General features: G+C 38.1%; 2 protein-coding genes across 3 annotated transcripts in view; one reads left to right on the top strand and one right to left on the bottom strand.

The window, feature by feature from the left end:
* The window catches only part of LOC109456696 (uncharacterized), a 40,138-nt gene extending 17,168 nt beyond the window's left edge, over window positions 1-22,970 (bottom strand). Inside the window, 13 exon segments of the mRNA XM_019749115.3 lie at window positions 3,403-3,532; window positions 4,214-4,297; window positions 5,694-5,766; window positions 6,516-6,585; window positions 8,752-8,839; window positions 11,156-11,223; window positions 11,391-11,489; window positions 11,584-11,640; window positions 11,725-11,789; window positions 18,298-18,426; window positions 19,042-19,160; window positions 22,518-22,786; window positions 22,788-22,970. Coding sequence (XP_019604674.3) covers window positions 3,403-3,532; window positions 4,214-4,297; window positions 5,694-5,766; window positions 6,516-6,585; window positions 8,752-8,839; window positions 11,156-11,223; window positions 11,391-11,489; window positions 11,584-11,640; window positions 11,725-11,789; window positions 18,298-18,426; window positions 19,042-19,160; window positions 22,518-22,786; window positions 22,788-22,822 — 1,286 coding nt within the window. The 5' untranslated portion in view covers window positions 22,823-22,970.
* A 194-nt stretch (window positions 22,971-23,164) lies between these two features.
* Window positions 23,165-24,283, top strand: part of PDSS1 (decaprenyl diphosphate synthase subunit 1) — a 36,548-nt gene continuing 35,429 nt past the window's right edge. Inside the window, exon 1 of one of the 2 annotated variants that reach the window (XM_074324966.2) lies at window positions 23,165-23,367. In XM_074324966.2, coding sequence (XP_074181067.1) covers window positions 23,239-23,367 — 129 coding nt within the window. In that variant the 5' untranslated portion in view covers window positions 23,165-23,238. The remainder of the gene's footprint in view (window positions 23,368-24,283) is intronic. The other variant, XM_019749127.3, reaches the window with a different exon arrangement.

Genomic DNA, 24,283 nt, shown 5'->3' on the forward strand with positions numbered 1-24,283 from the left:
TCCCCAACCCACAGCACCAGTGATATGATAGGAAGAGGAGTCCCCACACATGTGGCTGTGAAAATCAGTGCGGATTCCATCCAGGTGAGCTAGAGGGCTGCTGTAGACCCAGGTGTACTCTTAAACGGCCCAAGCACAGACTCACTCGCTCACAAACTCTTTCCCTGGGCTCCAGTAAAGGGACAGTGGTTGAAGAGCACCAGGGACATACAGGGAGGAACTGAATTGTCTAGCTTCAGGGCGAGGGCTGAAGGGGAAGTGTTCTCCAAGACTAAATGGTAGGTGCCATTGTTCCTTTGTTTAGCCTTCCCCCACACAGCCAGCAGGCACAAGCAAGCCCCAAGTCTGAGTCTCCACTCACCTGGATAACAGCTCTCACCCCACCCTGGTGATTCTCTGAGATCCCCCCACCCAATTCATGAGCCAGGTCCAAACCTCTTTCAGAGGCTAATCCACACATTCAGCTGGCCTGGCTGGGGACCACCCTGTAGACTCTCCTAAAATCTCTCAAAGGTCCACAAACCTCAAACAAGCAGCAGCTGGCCTCAACATGCCCTGTACTGCTTGACAGTACAAGCAGCCTCAAGCCCAGTACTAGTGGCAGCTGGCCTTGGCATAACCGCTCCCAGGTGTCTCCAAGCCCAGTACAGGCAGCTACCAACTGCAGACCACTCTGTAGCTCCTACCAAGTGTCCCTGGTCTGACTGACCTTCGCCTGCACCAGAGCCCTTCCCAAGAAGCCCCAAAACCAACACGCTTGGTGACCGGCTTGAGACCACAACAGAGTGCCACCCAATTAACTCCACAAATGATACACCGGAAGGATGGATTTGGCAGGCACCAGAGGCCCACTAAAGCAAACCCCTCTCAATGAGGTCAGCCTGCACACACAGCTTGTCTACTGTAGTCACTGCCAATCCTCACAGCCCGTCAGCCTTACTGACATGCCAACAGTAATCAAGGCTAGACTACAACAGAAGAACACACACTACCCACACAAAGGACAACCCTGAAGCATTCAGCTCTGGTGACCAAGGATGCTGTGCCACTGGGTCCCACAGGATACCTACTGTATAACACAACTCTGCCAAGATTAGGATACATAGCAGGTCTACCTAATATACAGAAACAAACACAGGGAGACACCCGAAATGAGGAGACAAAGAAACATGTCCCAAATGAAAGAACAGGGAAAATCTCCAGAAAAAGACTAAACAAAATGGAGGCAAGAAATCTACCAGATACAGAGTTCAAAACACTGGTTATAAGGATGCTCAATGAATTTAGGGGAAGACTAGATCAATTCAATGAGACCTTCTACAAGAGATAGAAAACATAAAAAAGGAGATAGAAAACATAAAAACGAACCAGTCAGAAATGAAGAATACAATAACTGAAATGAAGAATGCATAAGATGGAATCAACAGTAGATGAGATGAAAGGATTGAATCAGGGATTTGGAAGACAAGGTAGCATAAAACAACTAATCAGAACAGTAAAAGAAAAAAAGAATTAAAACTGAGCATAGTCTAAGGAACCTCTGGGACAACATCAAGTGTAACAACATTTGCATCATAGGAGTGAGTATCAGAAGGAAAAGAGAGCAAGAGGTTGAAAACCTGTTTGAAGAAATAACAACAGAAAACTTCCCTAACCTGGCGAAGGAAACAGACATACAAGTCCTGGAAGTATAGAGAGTTCCAAACAAGATAAATCCAAAGAGGCCCACCCCAAGACACATCATAATTAAAATGACAAAGGTTAAAGACAGAGAGAATCTTAAAAGCAGCAAGAGAAAAGCAGTTAATTACCTACAAGGGAGCTCCCATAAGACTCTCAGCTGATTTTTCAATGGAAACCTTGCAGGCCAGAGGGAATAGCATGAAATATTCAAAGTGATGAAAAGTAAGGAACTACAACCAAGATTACTCTACCAAGCAAGGCTATCATTTAAAATCAAAGAGCTCCCCAGAGATAAGGAGCTCCCCAGACAAGCAAAAGCTAAATGAATTCATCACCACCAAACCAGTATTAAAAGAAAGGATAAAGGGACTTCTGGAAGAAGAAGAAAAAAACTTAAAATATGAATAAGAAAATATTGCAAAGAAAAAAATTCTCACTGACAAAAGCAAACACATAATAAAAGCAGTAGATCAACCAGCATTAAAGCTAGCACAAAGGTTAAAAAGCAAAAGTAGGAAGATCATATGTAATTAAAACAGTAAATTAAGAGATAAACACAAACACACACATGAAGTAAAAACACAATAAGAAAAACATAAATGTGGAGGGGGTGAGTAAAACTGGTAGTGATTTTAGAAGGTGTTCAAACTTAAGCAACCATCAACTTAAAACACACTGCTATAAACATAGCTTGGTATATAGGAAGCACATGGTAACCACAAACCAAAAATCTCTAAAAGATATAGAAGAAATAAAGAAAAAGGAATCCAAGCACAACACTACACAAAGTCATCAACATACAAGAGAAGAGAGCAAAAGAATAAGAAACAGAGAACTATAAAAACAATCAGAAAATAATAAAATGGCAATAACTACATACCTATCAATAATCACTTTAAAAGCAAAAGGTTAAATGCTCCAATCAAAAGAAGAGGATAAAGAAGTGGTACATTTATACAATGGAATATTACTCAGCCATTAAAAAAACGAAATCTTAACATTTGTGACAACATGGATAGACCTAGAGGTTATTATGCTAAGTGAAAGAAGCCAGACAGAGAAAGACAAATACCATATGATTTCACTTACATGTGAAAACTAAAAAACAAAATAAACAAACAAATAAAACAGAAACAGACTCATAGATACAGAAAACAAGCTGATGGTTGCCAGATAGGATGGGGGTTGAGGGGTTGGGTGAAAAAGGTGAAGGGATTAAGTACAAATTGGCATTTATGAAATAGCCATGGGATGTAAAGTACAGCTTAGGGAATATAGTCAATAATATTGTAATGACTATACACAGTGTCAGGTGGGTGCAAGACTTACTGGGGGGATCACTTCATAAGTTATATGAATACCTAACTACTATGTTGTACACCTGAAACTAATACAATATTGAATGTCAACTGTAATTGAAAAAAAAAATTTAAACTTTAAAAAAAGAAACAGTGATAAATAACTCTTGCATCAAAGAAGAAATAAACTAAAATTTCCTTACACCCAAAAAGCAATAAATAAGAAAACACTTTATCCTGACAGTTATGGAAAAAAGCCTAAACTGTACTAGAGAAAAATACATAGTTTGAAATACCATGATTATTAAAGACTAAACAATAAGATGGTTTTCAAAATGTCATTTTCTTGCTTTTCAAAAAATGATCATTATACAAATATATTTTCACACAGATTTAATTAGTAAATTTAAGATTTACTCACAGATGCTTTTGCCCTCGGTCGAGTAATGGGTTTAGAGCTTGTAATAATTTATTTAAATTAAACATCCCAATATTAGCCTGATTTCCTATTTTATATCTTCTTTCATCATCAGATGTGTTTGGTACAAAATCTGTTTCAAACAAAAATACTATCATTATACAGTGAGGATAATTATAATAAATAGCTTCTTTATTTTTTAAGTTTGTATTTAAACTTAATAAATTTATATTTATTAGACAAAAATCTTGCTGACATTAAACATTTAACTCAAAAGTAATATAAATACTTAATACCCATATACATGAAAGTCTTTTAAAATATGAATATTTGCCTAATAGAAGAATACATTTTTAATCTACAAGAATTTCCAGGTCATCATACATGTACTTCAAACTCCAAGTCAAGTAGCATGTCATCTACAAAGCCTGCCCTGATCCCTCCAGTGGTAAATATTGCATTAATGTCACCTCGATTTTATAGGTTAGTAAGGTGAGAGGTTAAGTAACTTGTCCAAGGGCACAGAGCCATTATGGATTGGATGCCAAAACTCAAACCCATGTCTGTCTGACAATATATTTCCTACTATCTTTCATTTCATCTTCTCTAACATGTAATTCCTTGAGGGCAGAGGCCACAAAGGACTCATTTTTGTATCCCCATGGCACCTGGAAGATTGAGTACCACATAAAATGACTATATTATGCATCAACCCAATTATTTCCACAATTCCATCACTGTATTAGCTATATCTAAAATAAACCTGTGATGATTTTTTAGTGAATATATACACATATATATAAATCATATATACCTGGATTATAAGCCTCCATAAAACCAAATGGACCATAGTCAATTGTAATGGATAACAAACTGAAGTTATCAGTATTACAAACACCTAAAACAACAAAAAAATTCCAAAAACATGATAATAATAAAGCATTTTTTAACTGTATAAAATTATCCAGAATAAGAAAAATCATGGAAATGCATTTGCTTTAGAAATGAAAGAAATTTAGATTATCAATTGAAAGTTTAACTGGTGAAGTCAAATGGCTTAACATATATTAAAACTGTATTTTAAAATTAAATTTAGCCTTTTGTTTTATACTACCTCCTCGAAAGATTTCAAACGCTACAGGGAAAAAAGCCCCAAGAAACGAAACTTCCTCTTATTTTTCCTCAATTTCTAGCATTTGTTAAAAATATATACATTATTTGGAATGGGATTGAGACTAGTGAAAGAATAAGATTAATTTTCAAAGGTTGTGAGAAGGGAAAACGGTGAAAATATGGGTATGTACCCCCATAACAGTCATGAGATGCAGACCACTAGCAATTTGTGGGGGAGAGTGACCTCCTAGGCGAGGGAGCTCACAGATGGGGACAGAGAGTGAGACAGGAGGAAGCCATGGAAACAATAGCCTAAAACAGGATATTTGGGCATGGTGGCATAGTGTCCCGTATAGAGTCCCAGCCCTTTTCAGAGTGAGATCCCCATGTTTATCAAAATGTTAAGTGTACAGACTCTCTAACCCAGTCAGTCCACTTTTAGGAGTTCATACTCAAAGTCTCACCTTCCCGAATACAAAGCTATAGGTGCATGGCGGTTACTGCAGCCCAGTTCGTAATAGCAAAAACTCTGAAACACCTACCTTGCTCCCCATCCCACCCCAAGTGAGATACAGAGAGTATGCATGTGATGATCAAAGAACATTTCAAGAAGTTTTGTACTGTGGGATTCCCCTTTGTATTTATCTAGAGATAGTCCATATATGACTTGCTGTTCAGTTGTCCTTCGTTCAGGCAGCTATTCCTTCCAAAGCAACCCCCGTACAACAAATAGCTTCAAATGCACATAAGCCAGCCCTGCTGTTTTTATAGTAGGTGTATGAATAGCATTTTAAAAAGTCTAGAAGATGTGATATGAAATGGTTAATAATGATTATCCTAGAGATAGAACTCAGAATCACTCTGTATATTTTAAATTCTTTATCCTAAGCATGTACTGCTTTATAATTAGGATTTTAAAAATAGCTTTAAAGAGATCTAAATATAATATATACTCACAAGGTTATCCTTATTCTATTTTGTGTATACTATTCTATTCAAACCATTTTAAACATGAGGAAATTGAATTGGTTCCCTGTTGCTAAAAACAAATTCATATATCGTAAGTGTTAAGAAGCTCATTGGCAGGTATATTTTGAAATATACAAAAAGGAAGTCTTCTGCTTTAACAAATTAATTCTACTTTCTCATCAGAAGAATGAAATATCAATATGATAACTTACCATGAGCAAAACCAACAGACATCCACAAGGCAATAAGTTGTGCTGTCTCAGATACCACAATGGAAAAAAAATCCTAAAATAAAATTTAGAAAACGTTCAGATTTTCAGTAATGTAAACTCTTTTAGGATCTTCTGATAATTGTTAAGGACAATATGAAAAGAATTTAAAGGTGGGCCAAAAGATGACTAAAGGAATGGAAATTATGTATGGAAGAGCATAGAATTATTCATCCAGAAAGAGTATATAAGAGGCTCAGACACAGTATTATAACCAGGCTTTCTCCATGTCTGGTAAGAAAAAGAAAAGCATGAGACTTCAACACAAGGGAGTTAAATGTAAGCAAAGTGAGTTACTAAACTTTGAAATGAGTCACCAAGAAAAATAACGGAATTCCCTTCTCTGTAACTGTTAAAAGAATGAAAAAGTTATGAAAAGCGAAAAATTTCCACAAGAAAAAAAATCACATTTTCCTATTATGTAGTATGTTTATTTTAGAACTACAACTCTAGAAATAGCTATCTCACTAATGTGTAAGAAAAGATTATACGTGACCAAGTTACAAATGCTGCTCCAAAAACAATGTTACAGTCAGGATGTAGTAGCACCTGTTCTTTTCTTCAAGATATCTTCCAAAGGAAACAACTTTCTTATCTATGTCTTGTTTATGAAGTGGTTCATCTTATCTTCCTCTAACACAGTGTTCACAGAGCTCCACATTTCCTTTCCTAATTGCAATTTTTTAAGTTCTAAGTTGTAACCACTAATGTTAGCAGGCCAACGAGAAAAAACAAGACTATTACCCTTTCCTTTTAAAAACTTACCACGTATCTATTAGGTTCTTGGACATTTACTGAGGGGAAATGTTCCTGTATGATGAAGTCTAATAACGACCTGCAGAGGAAAAGGAGAGAGCATCAGTGTTCGTCAGAATACAGAATGGAATATCCAATCATCTAAATCTACCCTTGCCATTTATGAGTTCATTAGATTCATGCTTAACATTTTTTTAATCAAAATAAGATTTTACTTCCAAAAAAGCCATAGAAAAATAGTTCCTCAATACCAATCAAACTTGGAAATGTGCTTCTGAGATCATATTAGATTCCATCTTATTATATTACAAATTCAGATTAGCTCAATAAACATTCATGGAGTACCTACTGTACCTACTGTATGCCAAGCCTTGTGCAAGTTCTAGAAAGAAGAATGACAAGACCCAGACTCAGCTCTCACAGAACACATAGTCTATCAGGGAAGAAGAACATATAAAGAAATAATGATATCATAGTATAATACACATAATAATAGACATTATAATATAATACACATAATAATAGACATATATGAAAAGTATAAAGATAATAGAGCAGGAAATGACTGCATAGAAGTCACATTTATTTCAAATGAGGTAAGAAAAAACTGGCCAGTGTTGAAGTTAAAATATTTAAATTGCGTATGTATCATATTTTTTATTCCCAATTTTAACTATTCTAGTGAGTCGACTAAGTACTAGTGTTTATTGCATTGGATAAGAGAGAATCTAGAAAAAAATTGTGGTTGTAGATATGATTTGGTTATTACTAAAACTCAGTCAAAATAGGAATGGATTAGAGCTTGTATATGTATTTTTCAATAATTTAATCATTTAATAACTTGAATAAGTACCTATGTGTCAAGAATGATTTCATGCATTTAGAAACGAAAAGGTATATATATATGTGTGTGTGTGTATATATATGTGTATATACACACACATATACATATATACACATATATACACATATACGCATGTATATATACATACATGTGTATATACACACATACATACATACATATATACATATATATACATATACATATGTATATGTATATATATGGTCATATTAGCCAGTGGAGGTATTTTAAGGATGAAATGGTCACCAATGTACATCAAATGTCAGAGAGAGAAGTGAAATACAACTGAAGTATGACAACCAGACGAAACAATTTCAGTGACATGGTGAATCCAAATAGAAGTAACCAAAAAAACCAGTGGGAAGTTAGAAATAATGCCCAGTGAAGGCAGATAAGTCTCTCAACAAGCTGGGATGACCCTGAGTTCAGTAAACACTGCTAAAGTAAGAGACACAGAGAAGAGTCATATCAAGTGTACTGACTTCTCTGCTCTGCGCATTCATTTTCCTCATTTCGTTTTTCTCTGTATTCTTCATGGACCAAGTACCTGGATTTTACTAAGCTGGTTAACTGCAATATAGGATCCATATTCCAAATGATTCTAGCTTGTCTAAGAGAATTTTTTTCTTATCTGTATATTTCTAACGACTTTTTCAAACTCTATTATCATAACAAATGGTAACAGAATTCCTCTTTAAAAAGGAAATATTTTTGTTCGAAGAAAAGTCTTGCTAGTCTGCTTGCGGAAGACTGAATTTTGTGAGCACCGTATCAGGCACCGAGATATCAGAGGAAGGTGGTAACCGTACTGCATGACACAAGGGGGAGCATGTACTGCTTTAGCTCTTTGGAAGCTTTTCCTCTCTCTTCCCTGAAGAAATCTTCAGTAAGATGCACTCTGTTCCTAAATACTTCATGCAAATTTAGTCTGTTGTTTTTTTTCCATCCTGTTTAAGGGGTTGACCCAGACATGAACAGGTATCACACACGTCAAAACTGGAGTCCAGGAGAAAAGAGACATGAGATTGGGAAATCCCAGAAATTGGAAGGAGAGCTCTGGACCTCTTGAGTCTGCGAAACTGGGGAGTTTGAGTCACTTCAGCCCAGATCTCTGGGTGGCACAGAGGCCATCAGCTGCAACGGGGTCGCACACTAGACAAAATATTCCTTGAGAAAAGGATCTACTGCATCTTATACTTCTTTTTTTAGCCTCCTAGAAAACCCAAACGAAGTTAGGGACATAAAAAGTATTAAAAATACTTATTAATTGAATTTTTCGGTTTTACTTATAAGAAAACCAAAAATATTTTAACTTCCCAGCAACTTCCCAATAAGCATTTTTTTCAATTGCTTTCTACCATTTTTTAAATGTCATTTTCTAACCTTAGTAAATCCAGTTCACCATAATGAGCCAAAATTTCTAACGATCCAATTCTAAACCATGATTTTGCAACCCGCAGCACTACCGCACCTGAAAAAGAAACATTTAATTTAGCATAAATTATTTCAAACTATGCAATCATAGCATAATATGCTTTTCTTAAAATAAAATTATTTAAATAAAACAGAATACAGTGACTGAATTTATTTGAAAAATTGACTAATTTACACCCTATTTTTCTCTATTCCTTTAAGCCTGATTCAATTAGAATGTTAGGAATCACAACTCTTTTAGAAACACTGAGGCTCCAACCTAGCTTAAAGCTGTTCAAACTGTGAGACTCCAAACATCAGACTCCCTCACCTTTTCTCTGTACCTCATCCTGAAATAGGGAATTATTTCAATGGCATAATTCCTACAAGTGCCTTCCATTTGTGTAACTACCTGAAAATTAACTTCAATAAATAAATGTCTGGATATGGTCTAACTTATGAATATATTGAAAAAATAACATGAATCTATGCATTCTGTGTTTGGGTTTGTAGACTTATAGCCACCTTCTGTACTGATTACAGACACATATCAGTAATACACTTAACAAATGGAATTCAAGTTTCTTTCCTATAAGCAATGCTGTGCTTACAAGTGTTTAGATGTCAAGATGAAGGCTATCCCAGGCACCACGGCTCCCACCCGTGGGTGCTGTCCTTCAAGGACCTCCTGCTGCCTGTGAGCCTTTATGTTATCACCCCCTGCTCTCCATAGCCCCCCATCCTCTTCTCCGCGTACTGAAATCCTTCCTAATGTTATGCTCAAGATTAAGTCCCAGTTCCTCCATAAAGCTAAATGGATCCCCCTTTTACTGACCTCAGATTTTTTATGGTTCATTTGTTCCACGGGTTTCAGTCTTTTCTCTACAAAGACTGAGCTTCTCAAGGACAGGACTACGATCTATACTTACTCCTCCTGGACCCTCCCTCAGAGTTTAGTCCAATGGTAGGCACAGAAAAGGTCCAATTAATATTTTCTAGTTGACCAAATTACTATACAGTCAGGACTTTTTCACAATGTTAATTTGGGTATTTATTTTCATGGGTTTTTTTTGAGCAATAAAAATGTAGTCACTCAGAAAAAAAATATAACAGCTACATAAATTATTCTAAATGTTTATTTAATGAATAGCCACTGAAAGACACAGGAGGCATCATCTAATCTAACCCCCTCATTTTCGATAGAGAAGGAAGGTTAGATCGTGACTTAGTCACAAATCAAATCCTGCAGAACCAGTTCTAGGTTTCACATATTCTTTTTGACTCTCCAGCATTTTTCTCAGTATACCACAGTGGCTGCTGGGCAAATAGTAAGGTAAAAGCACAATCGAAATATCTGTATATATGTAAAGACTTAGATGTAGAAACTTTATTAATGACCTAAAAATGAGAAATACTTGGGACCATTTGAAACCATTATGATTATGGTTCAGAATTCAGATTAAATATATATATATATGTCACAGCCACAAAAGTAAGTAGTGCTGTGCCCCTCATATAAATAATCTGTGATTGGAAACTCATTTCTAATCACTATACACAGAAAAGACCTAAATGGTTGTTTCAGGCCTCCGTGCAACTGTATCCATTTTATCCAGATGAAATTAAAGGAGAGAGATACCATAAAGATAAAGAAGTGTTAATTTCTTTAAGCATGAATACTTTGGAGGAGACTGTTTTTTATTAAAGTATTATCAAAACATATTATGCACTAAATACAAGCAACATAAAATGTGCTCTTGGTGAATCACTGTGAGCATCACTAACAATGCTGCCCCATGATACAGTGATGACCACAGGACCCAAGAAAGCATACGGGGTTGTCAGTAGTTCTTGATAACTCTGCTTTTGAAGCAATTAAATATGTTTATTATTGATTTTCAGGACCTTTCCTTCCCTAGAGATTCAGCATCAACTTTCTCTCACTCTCTCCCTTGTGCTACTCTATAGCACACTGTCTCATCCCCTTTCTAACTTTTTATTTCTAACCTACTAAAAGCTGAGGAAAAAGTTAACTGAACCTATTGGAAGTAAACATGTAGTAAGAGCAACCAGGCTCTGAGAAAAGGTCCAAGGGCTCTCCTGGGATGAAAGTGTATGAACTTTCATGTACTGGCTTTGTAGCATTTTGCTGCTGTCCATAAACATTTTTGATTCACTTCTCCAATGTTTGCCTTTTGAAATGGATGGATTAGTGATACAAGGATGTGGAAAAGGATATTCTATTATAATATGAAAACACTGAAATATCTGGAACAACCATGGGTCATTTTTTAAAGAAAAACTTCAAAGATGTCCAATATTTGTTTAAGAACTTAGTCTAATTTTCTGTAAGTAGTCTTTAAAATGTCATTACCTCGTTCTTTCACAATGTTTCCATTGTAGAACTGATCTCTCCATACTTCATCATCACTTACAACCAGACTGGAACATAAGAGAATCAAAAATTAAAGTTACACTTTAACTGCTAGCAAGTTATCAAGAAGTACTAAACTATAAGAAATCATGATAACAGAGACTTATCTGCTCAATTTACTGACACATTTCTGGAGATGATCCATTCCTGAAAGTTAGCTTCAAAGAGGAGTTACCTTGCAGCTCTGCTAGTTGGAATTCCAAGATAATGCATAGCCTCACTACACAAAAATTCTCTCACTGAGGAACGAAGTACAGCTCTGCCATCACCATTTCTATGGGAAATAAGATAAAAAAAGATTTTCAATTGTAATTAAGACAAATTGTAATTAGATAAGCTAAAAAAAAAAAAAAAAAAAAAAACTGTACCGGGAATATGGGGTCTTTCCTGAGCCTTTTAATTGGAGCTCCCATTTTTCACCCTGCCTTCAAAAAAAGAAAAAACTAAGTATTAGAAGATTCATGTTAATATTTAACAGAAAAGCTATCCTATAAGAAAATATGTGGTACCTGTTCATGTAAATTCCAATAAGATGGGCTCTGCCATCCCCAAGCTGATCTGCCCATATCCCAAACTAAAATGGAAAAAAGGAGAATATATCATGTTTATTAACCTTGATAGCTTTCATAGCAATTTTATAGTCAACGTTATTTTGTCAAAATTGAGAACGAGGTACTGCATTTTGAGCATTATAACAATCAACAACTCTAATAAAGGTGAAAATAAAATTCAATCAATAGAGACATTTCCAGTCAAGATGGTGGAGTAGGTAAATGCTGTGCTCACCTCCTCTCGGGACCACATCAATTACAACTAAACTACAGAACAACCATCATTGAGAACTGCCTGAGATCTAGCTGAACCAAAGCCCTACAACTATGGACATACAGAAGAAACCACCTCAAGACTGGTAGGAGGGGCAGAGACATTAAATGGGCTGGTCTCATGTGCACCTGTGACTATTAAAAATCAGGAGAGATAGCTCAGCTGTGGAGGTCCTCCCCAGAGGAGCGACGGGTCCCAGCCACCCATCGGGCTCCCCAGCCCAGGGTTCCAGTGCTGGGGAGAGACATCTCCACAACTTCTGACAGTGATAACCAATGGAGATTGTGGCTATGGTCCCAGGCAATCCCCTTAAAGGGCCCGCTCATGGACTTACTTGCTGACAGACTCACTCGCTCTGAGCGTCAATACTGGGGCAGCAGCTCAAAAGGTGCCAAGCACTTATGGGAGAAACTGAATTCATGGTCAGGGTTGGAGGGGAAGATTCCTCCCAGAGGAAGGACCTGGTGAAAGCCATGTTTCTTTGTTGAGCCCTCCACCTTCCTGCCTATAGACTCAAGCAGCTGCCATACCTGAGTCTCCATCAAGCTGGCTATCACCTTTTGCCTGCCCCACCCTAGTGATTCCCTGAGACCCCACCCTACCTGACTTTTGGGCCCAGCCAAGCTGCTTCCAGTGGCTTTTCTATACAACCTTCCTTAGCTCATGCTGTGGACTTTCATAAAATTTCTCAAAGGTTCACAAAACCCAAACAAGCAGTATCTGGCTTCAGCATGCCCCATACCTCTGGCTGAGCAGCCCTAAGCCTGGCACTAGTGGCAGCCACCTCGGTTCACAGATTGGCTTCTCAAGGCACCATCAAGCCCAATATGAGTGGTGATCTGTGAATTGCTTTATGGCTCATACCAGGTGGTCCTAGGCAGGGCACAGGCTGCGGCTAATCTTGGCCTGCAGTGAATCCCCTCCCAGGAGGCTTCAGGGCTGGCACACCTGGTGGCCAGCTTTGGGCCAAGCTGGAGTATCACCTGGCTACTTCCAAGGATGACACACCCAAAGGGCAGACTGGGCAGGCCCCAGAGCCTGGCTAAAGCTAACCCTGCTCTGTAGGGTCAGCCCTTGCACCACAGTTCATCCACTATAGTCACTGCCAGTCCTCACCCCCAATCAGCCTGAGGGTCAATCCCTCCTATTAATGTGCAAAAAGCAACCCAGGCTTAACTACAACAGGAGGGCACAACCTACACAAGGAACACACCTGAAGCACCAACTCTGGTGACCAGGGAGACTGCACCACTGAGCCCCACAACACACTTACTGCATAAGGCCACTCTACTAAGACCAGCAGGCATAGCAGCCCTGCCTAATGCATAGAAACAAACACAGGGAAGCAGGCCACATTGGGAGACAAAGAAACATGTCCCAAATAAAAGAACAGAACAAAGCTCCAGAAAAAGAACTAAACAAAATGGAGAAAAGCAACCTACCAGATGCAAAGTTTCAAACACTGTTTATAAGCATCCTCAGTGATCTCAGGGAGAACTTCAACAAAGAGATTGGAAACATAAAAATGGAGATAGAAAGCATAAGAAAGAACCAGCAGAAATAAAGACCGCAATAACTAAAATGAAAAATACATTAGAGGGAATCAACAGTAGATTGGATGAAGCAGAGGATCAAATCAACGATAAGGAGTGAAAATATCCAATCACAACAGAAAAAGAAAAAAGAATTTTAAAAAATGAGGCTAGTTTAAGGGGCCTCTGGGACAACATCAATGTACCAACATTTGCATCTTGGGGTACCAGAAGGAGAGAGAGAGCAAGGAATTGAAAACCTACTTGAAGACATAATGGCAGAAAACGTCCCTAATCTGATGAAGAAAATAGATATACAAGCCCAGGAAGCACAGAGAGTCCCAAACAAGATGAACCCAAATAGTCCCACACCAAGACACATCATAATTGAAATGATAAAGGTTGAAAACTAAGAGAAAATCCTAAAAGCAATGAGAAAATCAGTTAGTTACCTACAAGGGAGCTCCCATAAGATAATCAGCTGATTTCTCAACAGAAACTTTGCAGGCCAGAAGAGATTGGCAGGAAATATTCCAAGTGATGAAAAGAAAGGACCTACAACCAAGATTACTCTACCCAGTAAAGGTATCATTTAGAATCAAAGCACAGATAAAGAGCTTCCTAGACAAGAAAAAGCTAAAAGAGTTCTTCACCACCAAACCAGTATTACAAAGAATCTTAGAGGGACTTCTTTAAGATGAAATGAAAAAAGATAAAAAATATGAATAATGAAATGGCAATAACTACATATCTATCAACAATTACTTTAAATGTAAATGAATTAAATGCTCCAATCAAAAGATAACATGGCTGAGTGAATGAAAACAAGACCCTTACACATGCTGTCTACAAGAAACTCACCTCATATTGAAAGACACACACAGATGGAAACTAAAGGGATTGGGAAAAGATATTTCATAGAAATGGAAACAAACAAACAAAAAGCCGCTGCAGCCATACTTATACCAGACAAAACAGAATTTAAAACAAAGGCTATAACAAGAGACAATGAAGGACCCAGTAATCCCATTTCTGGGTATTTATTTGAAGAAACCCAAAACACTATTTAAGGGGACATGTACATCTATATGTTCATTGCAGCATTGTTTACAATGGCCAAGAGGTGGAGGCAACCTGGATATCTGTCAACAGAAGAATGGAGAAAGAGGAGATAGGACATATATACAATGGGATACTGCTTGGCCGGGGAAGGGAATAAGTTCTTGCCATCTGCAGTGGCATCAATAGACCTGGAGGATATTGTGCTGAGTGGAGTATGTCAGAAAGAGATAGACAGATGCAGTCTGATTTCACTTATATGTGGAATCTAAAGAATAAAACAAACAAAAACAAACTGATAGATACAGAGAACATTTTGGTGATTGCCAGATGGGAGAGGGGTTTTGGGGGATGAAAAGAGGAAAGGGATTAAGTATTACAAATTGGTTGTTACACAACAGTCATGGGGATATTGGGTATAGTATAAGGAATATAGTCAATAATATTGTAATAACTATGTATGGTGTCATGTGGGTAGTATTTATCAGGGTGATAGATGCGAGGGGAGTTAGGGAGACAGGATGAAAAAGGTGATGGAATTAAGAAGTACAAATTTGTAGTTACAAAATAGTCATGGGGATGTAAAGCATAGAGAATATAGTCAATAATATGGTAACAACTATGCATAGTGCCAGGTGGGTACTAGACTAGTTAGGGGGATCGCTCCTTAAATTATATAAATGTCTAACCACTATGCTGTACACCTGACATTAATAAAAAATAATACTGAATGTCAGAATAAATAAAGTATAAAAAATTCAATCAATAAAACATGAGTGAAATTCATTTTAAAAATATAAATTTAAGACATATAATTAATTTATTCATCATCTTATAGCTGAGCTCAAGTTTCTTAGGTGTAGAATACTTAGAACTGACCTATTTAATTCTGGAATATGAACAAGGAAAATTTATTAGTAGAAAATTTGCCTATATTATTCATATGCAATATAAAATAAGCAACATGCTTGTACCTGAAAAAATTGTTTTTGAACTTGCATAATTAACTGTTTCCAAACTTTTCTGTTAAAATTTGCTTGAGTTTGTTCAACTCCCGGCTATGCCACTTACTAGCTGTGAAAATTTGGGTGAGTTACTTAATCTCCCTGAGACTGACCTTTCATTTCTGTAAAACACGGTAACCCTTGCCAGGTTGTTATAAGAATGAATGCAAATATATGCAAAATGCCTTGTATTGTGTCCGACATTTGCAAGTGCTCAAAAGATGGTACTTATTATTTTTGCCAACAATTATTTGTTAACTTAGACATCACTCCATTCTCCACATAGATGTTACCAGAAAGTTTTCTCTGACTTTCCGGGACTAGTAGGATGGTCCTACACATTCCCATAACTCCTATACTTACCCCTATCACAACCTAATGTTATCGGAATTCATTCATTTATTTATCCCCTCCCCAGAGTATTTGCAATTTGAGTGAAGGGGAGAGGTTGCATTCACCATTGTAGCTCCTGGCACATAAAAGGAGTTCTATGAACAACTGTAGAATATGTATCGTTTACATTGTTCTGGAAGATATTAATCATTCTGGAAGAAAAAGCTGAAATTGAGAAAAATTTATCTAGTATTTTAATTTTTCATCTTAACCAGGAATGGACCACCATTAATTAATTTTAGTTATGGAATACCTCTAAGAGGTGCTCTCAGCATATTCTGGAAAGTTCTAAAGCCAACAAAATATTAGGTATATCCCAAACCAAGAACTGGGAATGAAATTGGGGGAAACAGGAAGGTAGTTCTGCATTAACAAAAGAGAAATCATTCACTGCACTGTAAATTCAAAATGGCGAAACCATCCTTATAAATAAATATTTAAAATATAATTTCAGATCAGGGAGAGGAAGCAAAAGATGAAATGTGAAATTGATAAATGCTTAATCTAATTTACTCTACTATCCAAAAAAGTACAAAAAAAAGAGTAGTTTAACAAAACTCTGCAAATCTGAAGGTTTGCATTTGTATTTTACAGTACATACGAGTACCAGTATAAAATGCTACCTAATAACTTTGTCCTATATGGGAATGGCTTTTTGAATCATGGAATCCTGTATTTAGGAGTAGAAAACACCACAAGGATCATCTAGTCCAGAAGTTTCTAAACTGAGAAACATAGTTCAGCAAAATGTTAACAGTTATTTCTGAAAAACAAAACCCTGTAGTCAAATATGTTTAGAAAATGGTGTGTTAAATAAAATTAAGCAGATTTCTTTGACACAGCATTTCTCTCAAATCCTGGAATGATCTTGGTCAACCCTCACACATTACAGATCAAGACACTGAAATTCAAGTTTGTCATAGATAACTGTGGGGGCAGAGCCCCAGAAAGTAGTTTCCAGGCTCTCGGCCTCACATAGACAGTTGCTGGCTCAGGTAGTAAATGGCCAACTGTGATTGCATGGCCATCAGCTGTGGCTAGTTGGCCGTCAGCTGTAACCAGTGAGCCGTTGGCCACTAATATAACTGCTGTGGCTAAACTAGATAAGGAGAAGAGGAGGAAGAATGCGGCTAGCAAGAAGATGGCGGCTGGGCTGGCAAGTGTGGATGGCGGTTTGCGGACAGTGTGGATCCAGCCTCCAGTGAGAGTATAGTGCCGCCAGAGAGAATATAGTGGTATGACTCCCCTACCTATGGCTCCGTGGGTGTTCCTTTTTGGCCTCACCATATCCTGCGTTCTTGTGTGGGGAGTGGGAGCAGAGACCCCGCAGGCCACTCTGCATGACACCCTGCACGACAAATGGCGCAGCGAGCAGGGTCTCCCGCACGACAATAACCCTTAGAGTTCTTTTCAATTCTAATGGTCTATGTCACTTAGCTTATATTAGCTTAGCTTCTATATTACTTCTGCTTCTTAGGAAATTGAAGACTGAAAACAATAAAAACCTGAAAAGAATTAACTACCACAACAACCAGGGCTTGATAGTAATCATTATAATAGCTATCGTGAACGCATTTTTCATATATTTTCTTAATTTAATCCTTACTCCAACTCTATTATACTTTGCTATTTGTCCTACAAACTATGCCTGAGTAACCCAGCCCCTAAACAACCAGTGTTAAATTAATCTTATCTAGTTCACAGGAAGTCACAGGGATTTCAACAGTTGGTCCTGTGTTCCTTTTTCTTTTTTTTTTAATTGGTCAGATACTACACCTGAACTTGCTTTCATATCTTGCTTTATTTCTAGGTGACTTCTTAATTGCTTCAGCATATATAACACCTCCACTTAATCCCAATTTAATTTCTAGCAGTTTCTAGCAGTTCTAAAATTTTGCTCTACAGCTATCCTGGCAAAATTATAATCTATTTGTCCTTCTGAGGGTTTTATATTGATTCATTGTGCTACTTGACTTTACCTAAATCTCTTGCCAAAACTTCACTGCATGAGTTCTCTAGCAATAAGTCAGATATTTTATATGTGTGTGGTCTCAATTCCATTAACGAAACTTAGGCTCTAGTTTTATCTAGTTTTATCACAGCATGAAATCACATCAGCTAATCTATAAAATATGATGATACATTCTTCCAGAAACATCTTGTTGACTAATATTAGAGAAATTAATGCAAAATAACTTCTTTAATAGGATACCATTTCCATCAACTGTTTATATTTGCATAAGGGACGTTATGTTGATGTTACTCTTACCTGGTGGCCACCGTATCTGTGAGTCAATGGAATGGATCCAAATACTATCTTTTCACCACTGACAAGCTGGATAAAAGCATCTGTTTCTGAGACAGATAAATCAAGATCCAAAATATCTTCTAAAACTTCCTGAGGCAAAAAAAAAAAAAAAAATCTTACAAACTTAAGTAATCCTTTAATCATTTATGAGAAAAGAGACTCAATGGAAGAAAGAAAACTAAAAGAATAAAACTCTTTCAAAAATACATTAATATTTCTCATAAGAGATGTACTATATTTTCTATGAGTATATTATTTGGGAAAATTAGATCTATTAGCTTAAAACTTTTATGTATTTCTTGTGATGCATAGTTAAAATAATACTTTTCCTAACACAAGTTCTTTAAAGGAACTAGAAAAAGTAAATGTCCTGTTTTTATCCCAAATTCATTTTTATCATGAGAGAAGAATTTCGAATTTGTTATTAGAGCCCATTTCTAAGAACTTAACTCATTTATTCCTTTTTCCCCCACAAAGTATGTTGTGTTTGTAAATAACTTTAAGATGAACCTGACAACTAGGCTCGAGGAATAAGTATCAAAAAGTGATTCCTAACAATGAAATTCTCCAAGTGTCTGAATTTTAAACACAAATATAGTCATCTATCAATAAACTAACAATTTAATCCTGAAAAAAAATTAATGTCTTTTTAGACAAATGATATAGTGAGTTAAGTATTTGTGTTGTGAAAAAATTAAGCCTAACCTTTGAAACTGCTACAAGACGTACTCTTGATTTGAAAGGCGTAGGGAAGGCAATTGAAAAAATACAGTTTTTCACTTTACGAACATAATTTTCTTTAACAGGATCAACTGGCAACACAGCTGATAAAAACAAACAAGCAAACAAAAAAATCCTTCTTAATGTTCTCATTTCTTGCATTAACAGCATTAACATTCCTTAGAACGGCTACGGTTCTTCAAGAAAATCAACTTAAAACACTATTTTCTTTATACTTTGTTATTTAAAGTTATAATTTTCAACTATATCTATCCAACATACATATGTGCAGTATACGGAACTGTCTAAGAACACAGGAGTTAAAAAAAAGTTTAAAACAAGACAAATACAATCTTAAAAGATTTTCACTCATGTCAAACCAATAGGATGTACAACATATTTATACAAATAAGACTATATATATAAAACGGAGGTGAGCTGCATTACTGTATTAGAATTATAATACAGGCCAATTCAAAGGAATCCAACCAAAAATATTAGGCACTTGATCACATTCTTTCTGTCTTCAGAAAATAATGAACTAAAGGAAAAAGATACATACATACACATCTCTAATACCAGGCAACAGATGTCTTACTAAATGTTCAAAACTGTTTCCAATCCCACTGGAAACTTCAAAATATGATACATGCCTGTGCACAAGGATAGATGTTTAAAAATTGCCTCTAAAGAGATAAACTGTTTCATAAAAGTCCATGCACTAAAACTCATGTACTTTATTTAAAAAGCTGTTGAGAAAAAAAAAAAAAAAAAGCTGTTGAGGAAAGGTTTGAATATGCTTTAGATACATACGCATAGAACAGAACATACACACTTCTAAGTACAATTCTTAAAATCGGAATCTTTTCACTTCTAAGTACAATTCTTAAAATCGGAATCTGTTTTCCTAATGCAGAGTCATTAAAAAAATAAAATAAAAGAGGGTAAGTGTATTATTAAAACTATAAAACAAAGAGACACAAAATCCTATGTTTCTGAATAGAGATTATATTGCCAAGATGTCAGTGTCAGCAAATTATTTAATAACATAATGGAAATCCACACAAAAACCTAGTGGGATTTTTTTTGAAGAAACAGACAAAGTGTAAAACTGAAAAAATAAAGACTAACTTTTTTTTAATAAGAGAAATGGGAGTTTCCTTATCATTATTAAAAATTACAATAACTAACAATATTGTTATCCCAAAAATACATGCAAAGATCAATGGGATTCAATAAAAAGCACAGAAACAGCCCAAAGTAATGTAAGAATGTCCTATATAATGAAAATGATCTTTTTAATCATCAGAGAAAGGTGGCATCGGGAAAATTTGTTCAACTGTTTGGAATAACTCCTGTTTATTCCACCCAAGCCTAGATAAACTAAATGTCAGCTATAACATTTAAGAGTAATCTTATATCTTCTCCATGTAAGAATAAAAACAGGCAAATGTGGGCCACATTTAGCTCTTTATATTTCCCCCATGATGCTGGTAAATAAGGCAGCATCATGGGAAAAGTAGTCAACCAAAACACATTTTAGTATCCACCACAGAAAACCTGATAATATCATTAGAAGATCCAACAGCATATTTTCGTGTCTTTTAGGTCAGCCCCTGTCTGGAAATACACTAAATTATATAATTAATACATCTTCTTTTATGATGCTCTAACGTTTTAGCAAGGCATGGGCGGTACAGAATTTCCATTCGTACTTATGATTTTGTACTGATTGAGTCACATTTTGGCGAGGTAGCTGGTCAGTCAATACGTGTGATCATTGATCATGGAACAAAAACGCTAACAGCTTCAGAGGTACCCAACCCTCATCCTTGTAACAAACTAATCAGTATACTAAAAACCCCAGAGAAAATTCCAAATGTACGAGATTAGCACATAATCTTACCATTTCAGAGAAATCAGTAATTCCAAAATTAAATTTTTCAGAATTCTGTTTTGCCTAAGAATATGGAATCCATAATAACTGCTAACCTTTCAGTGCAACTATGTTTGTCTTCTCTCAAAAAATGTTCTTCGCAGCTACCTTGATAATTCATTGATCATTTATCTAATAACATCAGGATGAGATGCTTTTTATGCAGTACTGGGAACAAAGACATGGTTAATATGTATACAGTAATATGTATATAATTTATCCTTGGCTGTAAAACCTGGTCCTACCATAGATAATGCTTTAAAGAAAATGTCTTAAAGTGTAGCCTTCTCCCTCATCAAAATAAAATGCTTTTGATTACACTTATTCCATTTTTATCAGTCATGACTGGTTGTTTCATTTATGTAAGTGCAGTCTTTCCAGCCTGTGCAAAGGGGGAGTTATTCAACAGTTACTTGCACAACTCAGACAACATTTTTAATTTCCTAGATCCCATGCTTGGCCTAGTTGGGTCAAAACAATTAGTTGGTATTCTGCATGTCCTATTTGTGGGTAATTATTCATCAAGAGTTGAGCTATACTGTAATCTTGGAAGCCTTCATGAATTTCATCCGTCTTTCTGTCTTTCCTACTAAGCCTCGGCATATTTCATCCTTTTAAGAATCAGGTATTTTGTTTTCATCTGGGAAATAATTTCTAAAGGAAAATGACCTGATAGAATTGTGTTGTGTTATATCAGTCAACTATGTGAGCTTGGACCAGACACTTACTTCCTCTATATCGGTTTCCTTATCTGTAAAAAAAAAAGGGGGGGGGGAATGATAACATCTAAGTTACAAGATTGTTGCAAGTACAAGTGTTTATTGCTATACTCTACTTTGGCAAATTGTACCTGTTGAATATTTAATATATAAACCTTTAACAAGATAAGCCACAGGTGCTTATTAATCTTTATTTGTAAACCACCTGAGTCTTTTTTATGTAATGTTCTTTGAGATTGGAAAAATACCTCATAAAATTAAATTATTTTTAAAAACTTCTTTATTCTATGCTTTCATTTAGTAAAAAAAAACAATACTTTGAAGATAAATATAAAAATAATGTGCTCAGCTATACAGGTACTTGCACTCTTTAATGCAAAAGGCATGGTTCAGAAAAACAAGAAAAAATATCAGAGAATTGCAGTTGCCTCATTGCTGGTGTATTTCCTCCTGTGAGTGAATTTTCTGAGGATAGAGTAAGTTTCTTCTCTTTCTGTATCCCTAATGCTTACACATTCTTTCCTGGCTCTGTGTGTTTGTGTGCATGTGTTGAATGATTAATTACATCATGGATTTCTGTTATAAATACATTCTCATTACCGTGAGATCGGGCTACAGAATTAAGGAAAGGTCTTTCTAACCCGTTTGCAGTACTAATCCTGTACACTCTCCAGTATCCCCTGGGCTGGCTACAAGTAGGTTCAACATTACCAAACAGTAAACACTATCACACAGCTCAGTACACCCGCGAGTGGAACTCACACATCCAGATGTGAGCACGACGGCCCAAATATGCCACCATATACCTATAAGGTTTTCAGAGGAGAGAGTCCAAAAGTCGAGAGACGAGGCTAATCTAGCTTCCGTTTCACAATAGCCCTGCTCCTGGTTCGACTTGTTACTGAGAAGATGCATAAGACTGGCACTTCCTTCAAGGCCAGGTTGTACTAAGGAGCAGAAGAGAGCGTGACAGGTCACACACAAGAGAAGCAGCTGCGGAATCTGCAGCCTCTGTGTCAGGCAGCAAAACGGGAACCCGCTTCTCTGAGTCATATTTCTGCCAGAATACACAGAAAAAGTTAGTGACTGGCAGTCTGGCGCACTGTGGCATTTCTTGCTAACAGCTGGTCCCCCAAAGGTCCATTTCGCTCTGATTGTTGGAGCTACTGGCTCCCCGCAAGCCGCGGGAAGGCTTCGGGAAAGAGGCTCGAGAGGTGGCAGGTCACAGTTAGTTTCTCCCGGCCGGCGGCCAGCAGAGGGACGAAGGGCTCCAGCCGCCGCCGCGCGCCCCTTCTTCCGCCTCGGACCGCCGGGCGGTCCCCGCTGAGTCAGCGCAGGGAAAAGCCCGAGGTGGCAAGTGGCCACCACCCGAGCGCGCTGGCGGCTCAGCCCCAGGGAGGAGCGAGAAAAGGCGGCCCCGGTAGGGCCGAAGCTCTTCCTGTGGCAGGTTTCCGGCTCCGGGTCCCGGAGGAGGACCGCCGGGCCATAGGCGGAGCCGCCGCTCGCCGCGACTTTCAGACTCGGACCATGGCCTCGTGCTGGTGGCGGTGGCGGCGCGGCTGCTCCTGGAGGCCGGCGGCGCGGAGCCCCGGGCCCGGCTCCCCAGACCGCGCGGGGCCGTGCGGGCCGCGCCCCGCCGCCACCGCCTGCGCGCAGGTGAGGCCGGGACGCGCGTGCCGCAGCGGGCGCAGAGGTCAACCGCGCAATGACAGCGGCGGGTGGAATGAATGGGCGACAGCCACGTGTGTGCCTGGCGGGGGGCCGCGGGGACGCGCTGGGATGGGACCCGGGGCGCCGCGATGGGGCCCAGCCGCCCGGTGGGACGCGGAGGGATGGGCGCGGGGCGTCTGTCTGCCTGAAGTCGGGGCGCCCCGCACGGGACTGCAGAGCGGTGTCCTGGGGTCCGGGGAGCATTTTGGGCGTGGCGAGGGAGCCGTGAGGAGCCAGGACCCCGGGGAAAACGCAGGCGGAGTGGTCAGATTGTCTCCTGGGTTATGGACAAAGTCAAGACCCGAGACTGTCTGCAGCTTGTACTTTGGGAGTTACCGCCAGGGTTTCGGGAAAACAGATCTTCACTGGGATTTTAGAGCAAAAGGTGCTCTGAGCGCTCAGAGAGGCGGAGGATCCAGGTGGCCTCCCTGGTGGCCTCGGGGTAGGCGGAAAAGCGCTTGGGCAGGATAGAGGGCTGATGCTAAGGGTGGAGCGGATGGCAGTCGTACAGTAGTTGCGTCGGAGGAAGAGCATACCTGGACCGGATGGCAGGGCACTGGAAGGAGAAAAGGCCTGAGGACGTCGAGTAGAGTGACTTTTGACCTTGGCGTGATCTTTAATTTGACCTATGACTTCTTGAAGTAGAGTCAGAATCTCAGAGCTAACCATGGCTCCTTGGCTCTCTCCCCTGTTGCCTTTGGTCCCAATCTCATTTGTCTCCCTTTTTGGTCAGTTTAGCCCCTGTAAGTTGACATATTTCAAGACTCTGTAAGTCCTTTCTGCAATTTGTAGTAAGTAATTCTCAACGTGCCGTAGTGTAGGGCCATACTGTTTATTTGAATTTAAGACTCTTTTGTTTCAG

Source organism: Rhinolophus sinicus, chromosome 1 (genome assembly GCF_057876585.1).
Source record: "Rhinolophus sinicus isolate RSI-liver-muscle chromosome 1, RSI-T2T, whole genome shotgun sequence".
NCBI classification, from domain to species: Eukaryota; Metazoa; Chordata; class Mammalia; order Chiroptera; family Rhinolophidae; genus Rhinolophus; species Rhinolophus sinicus.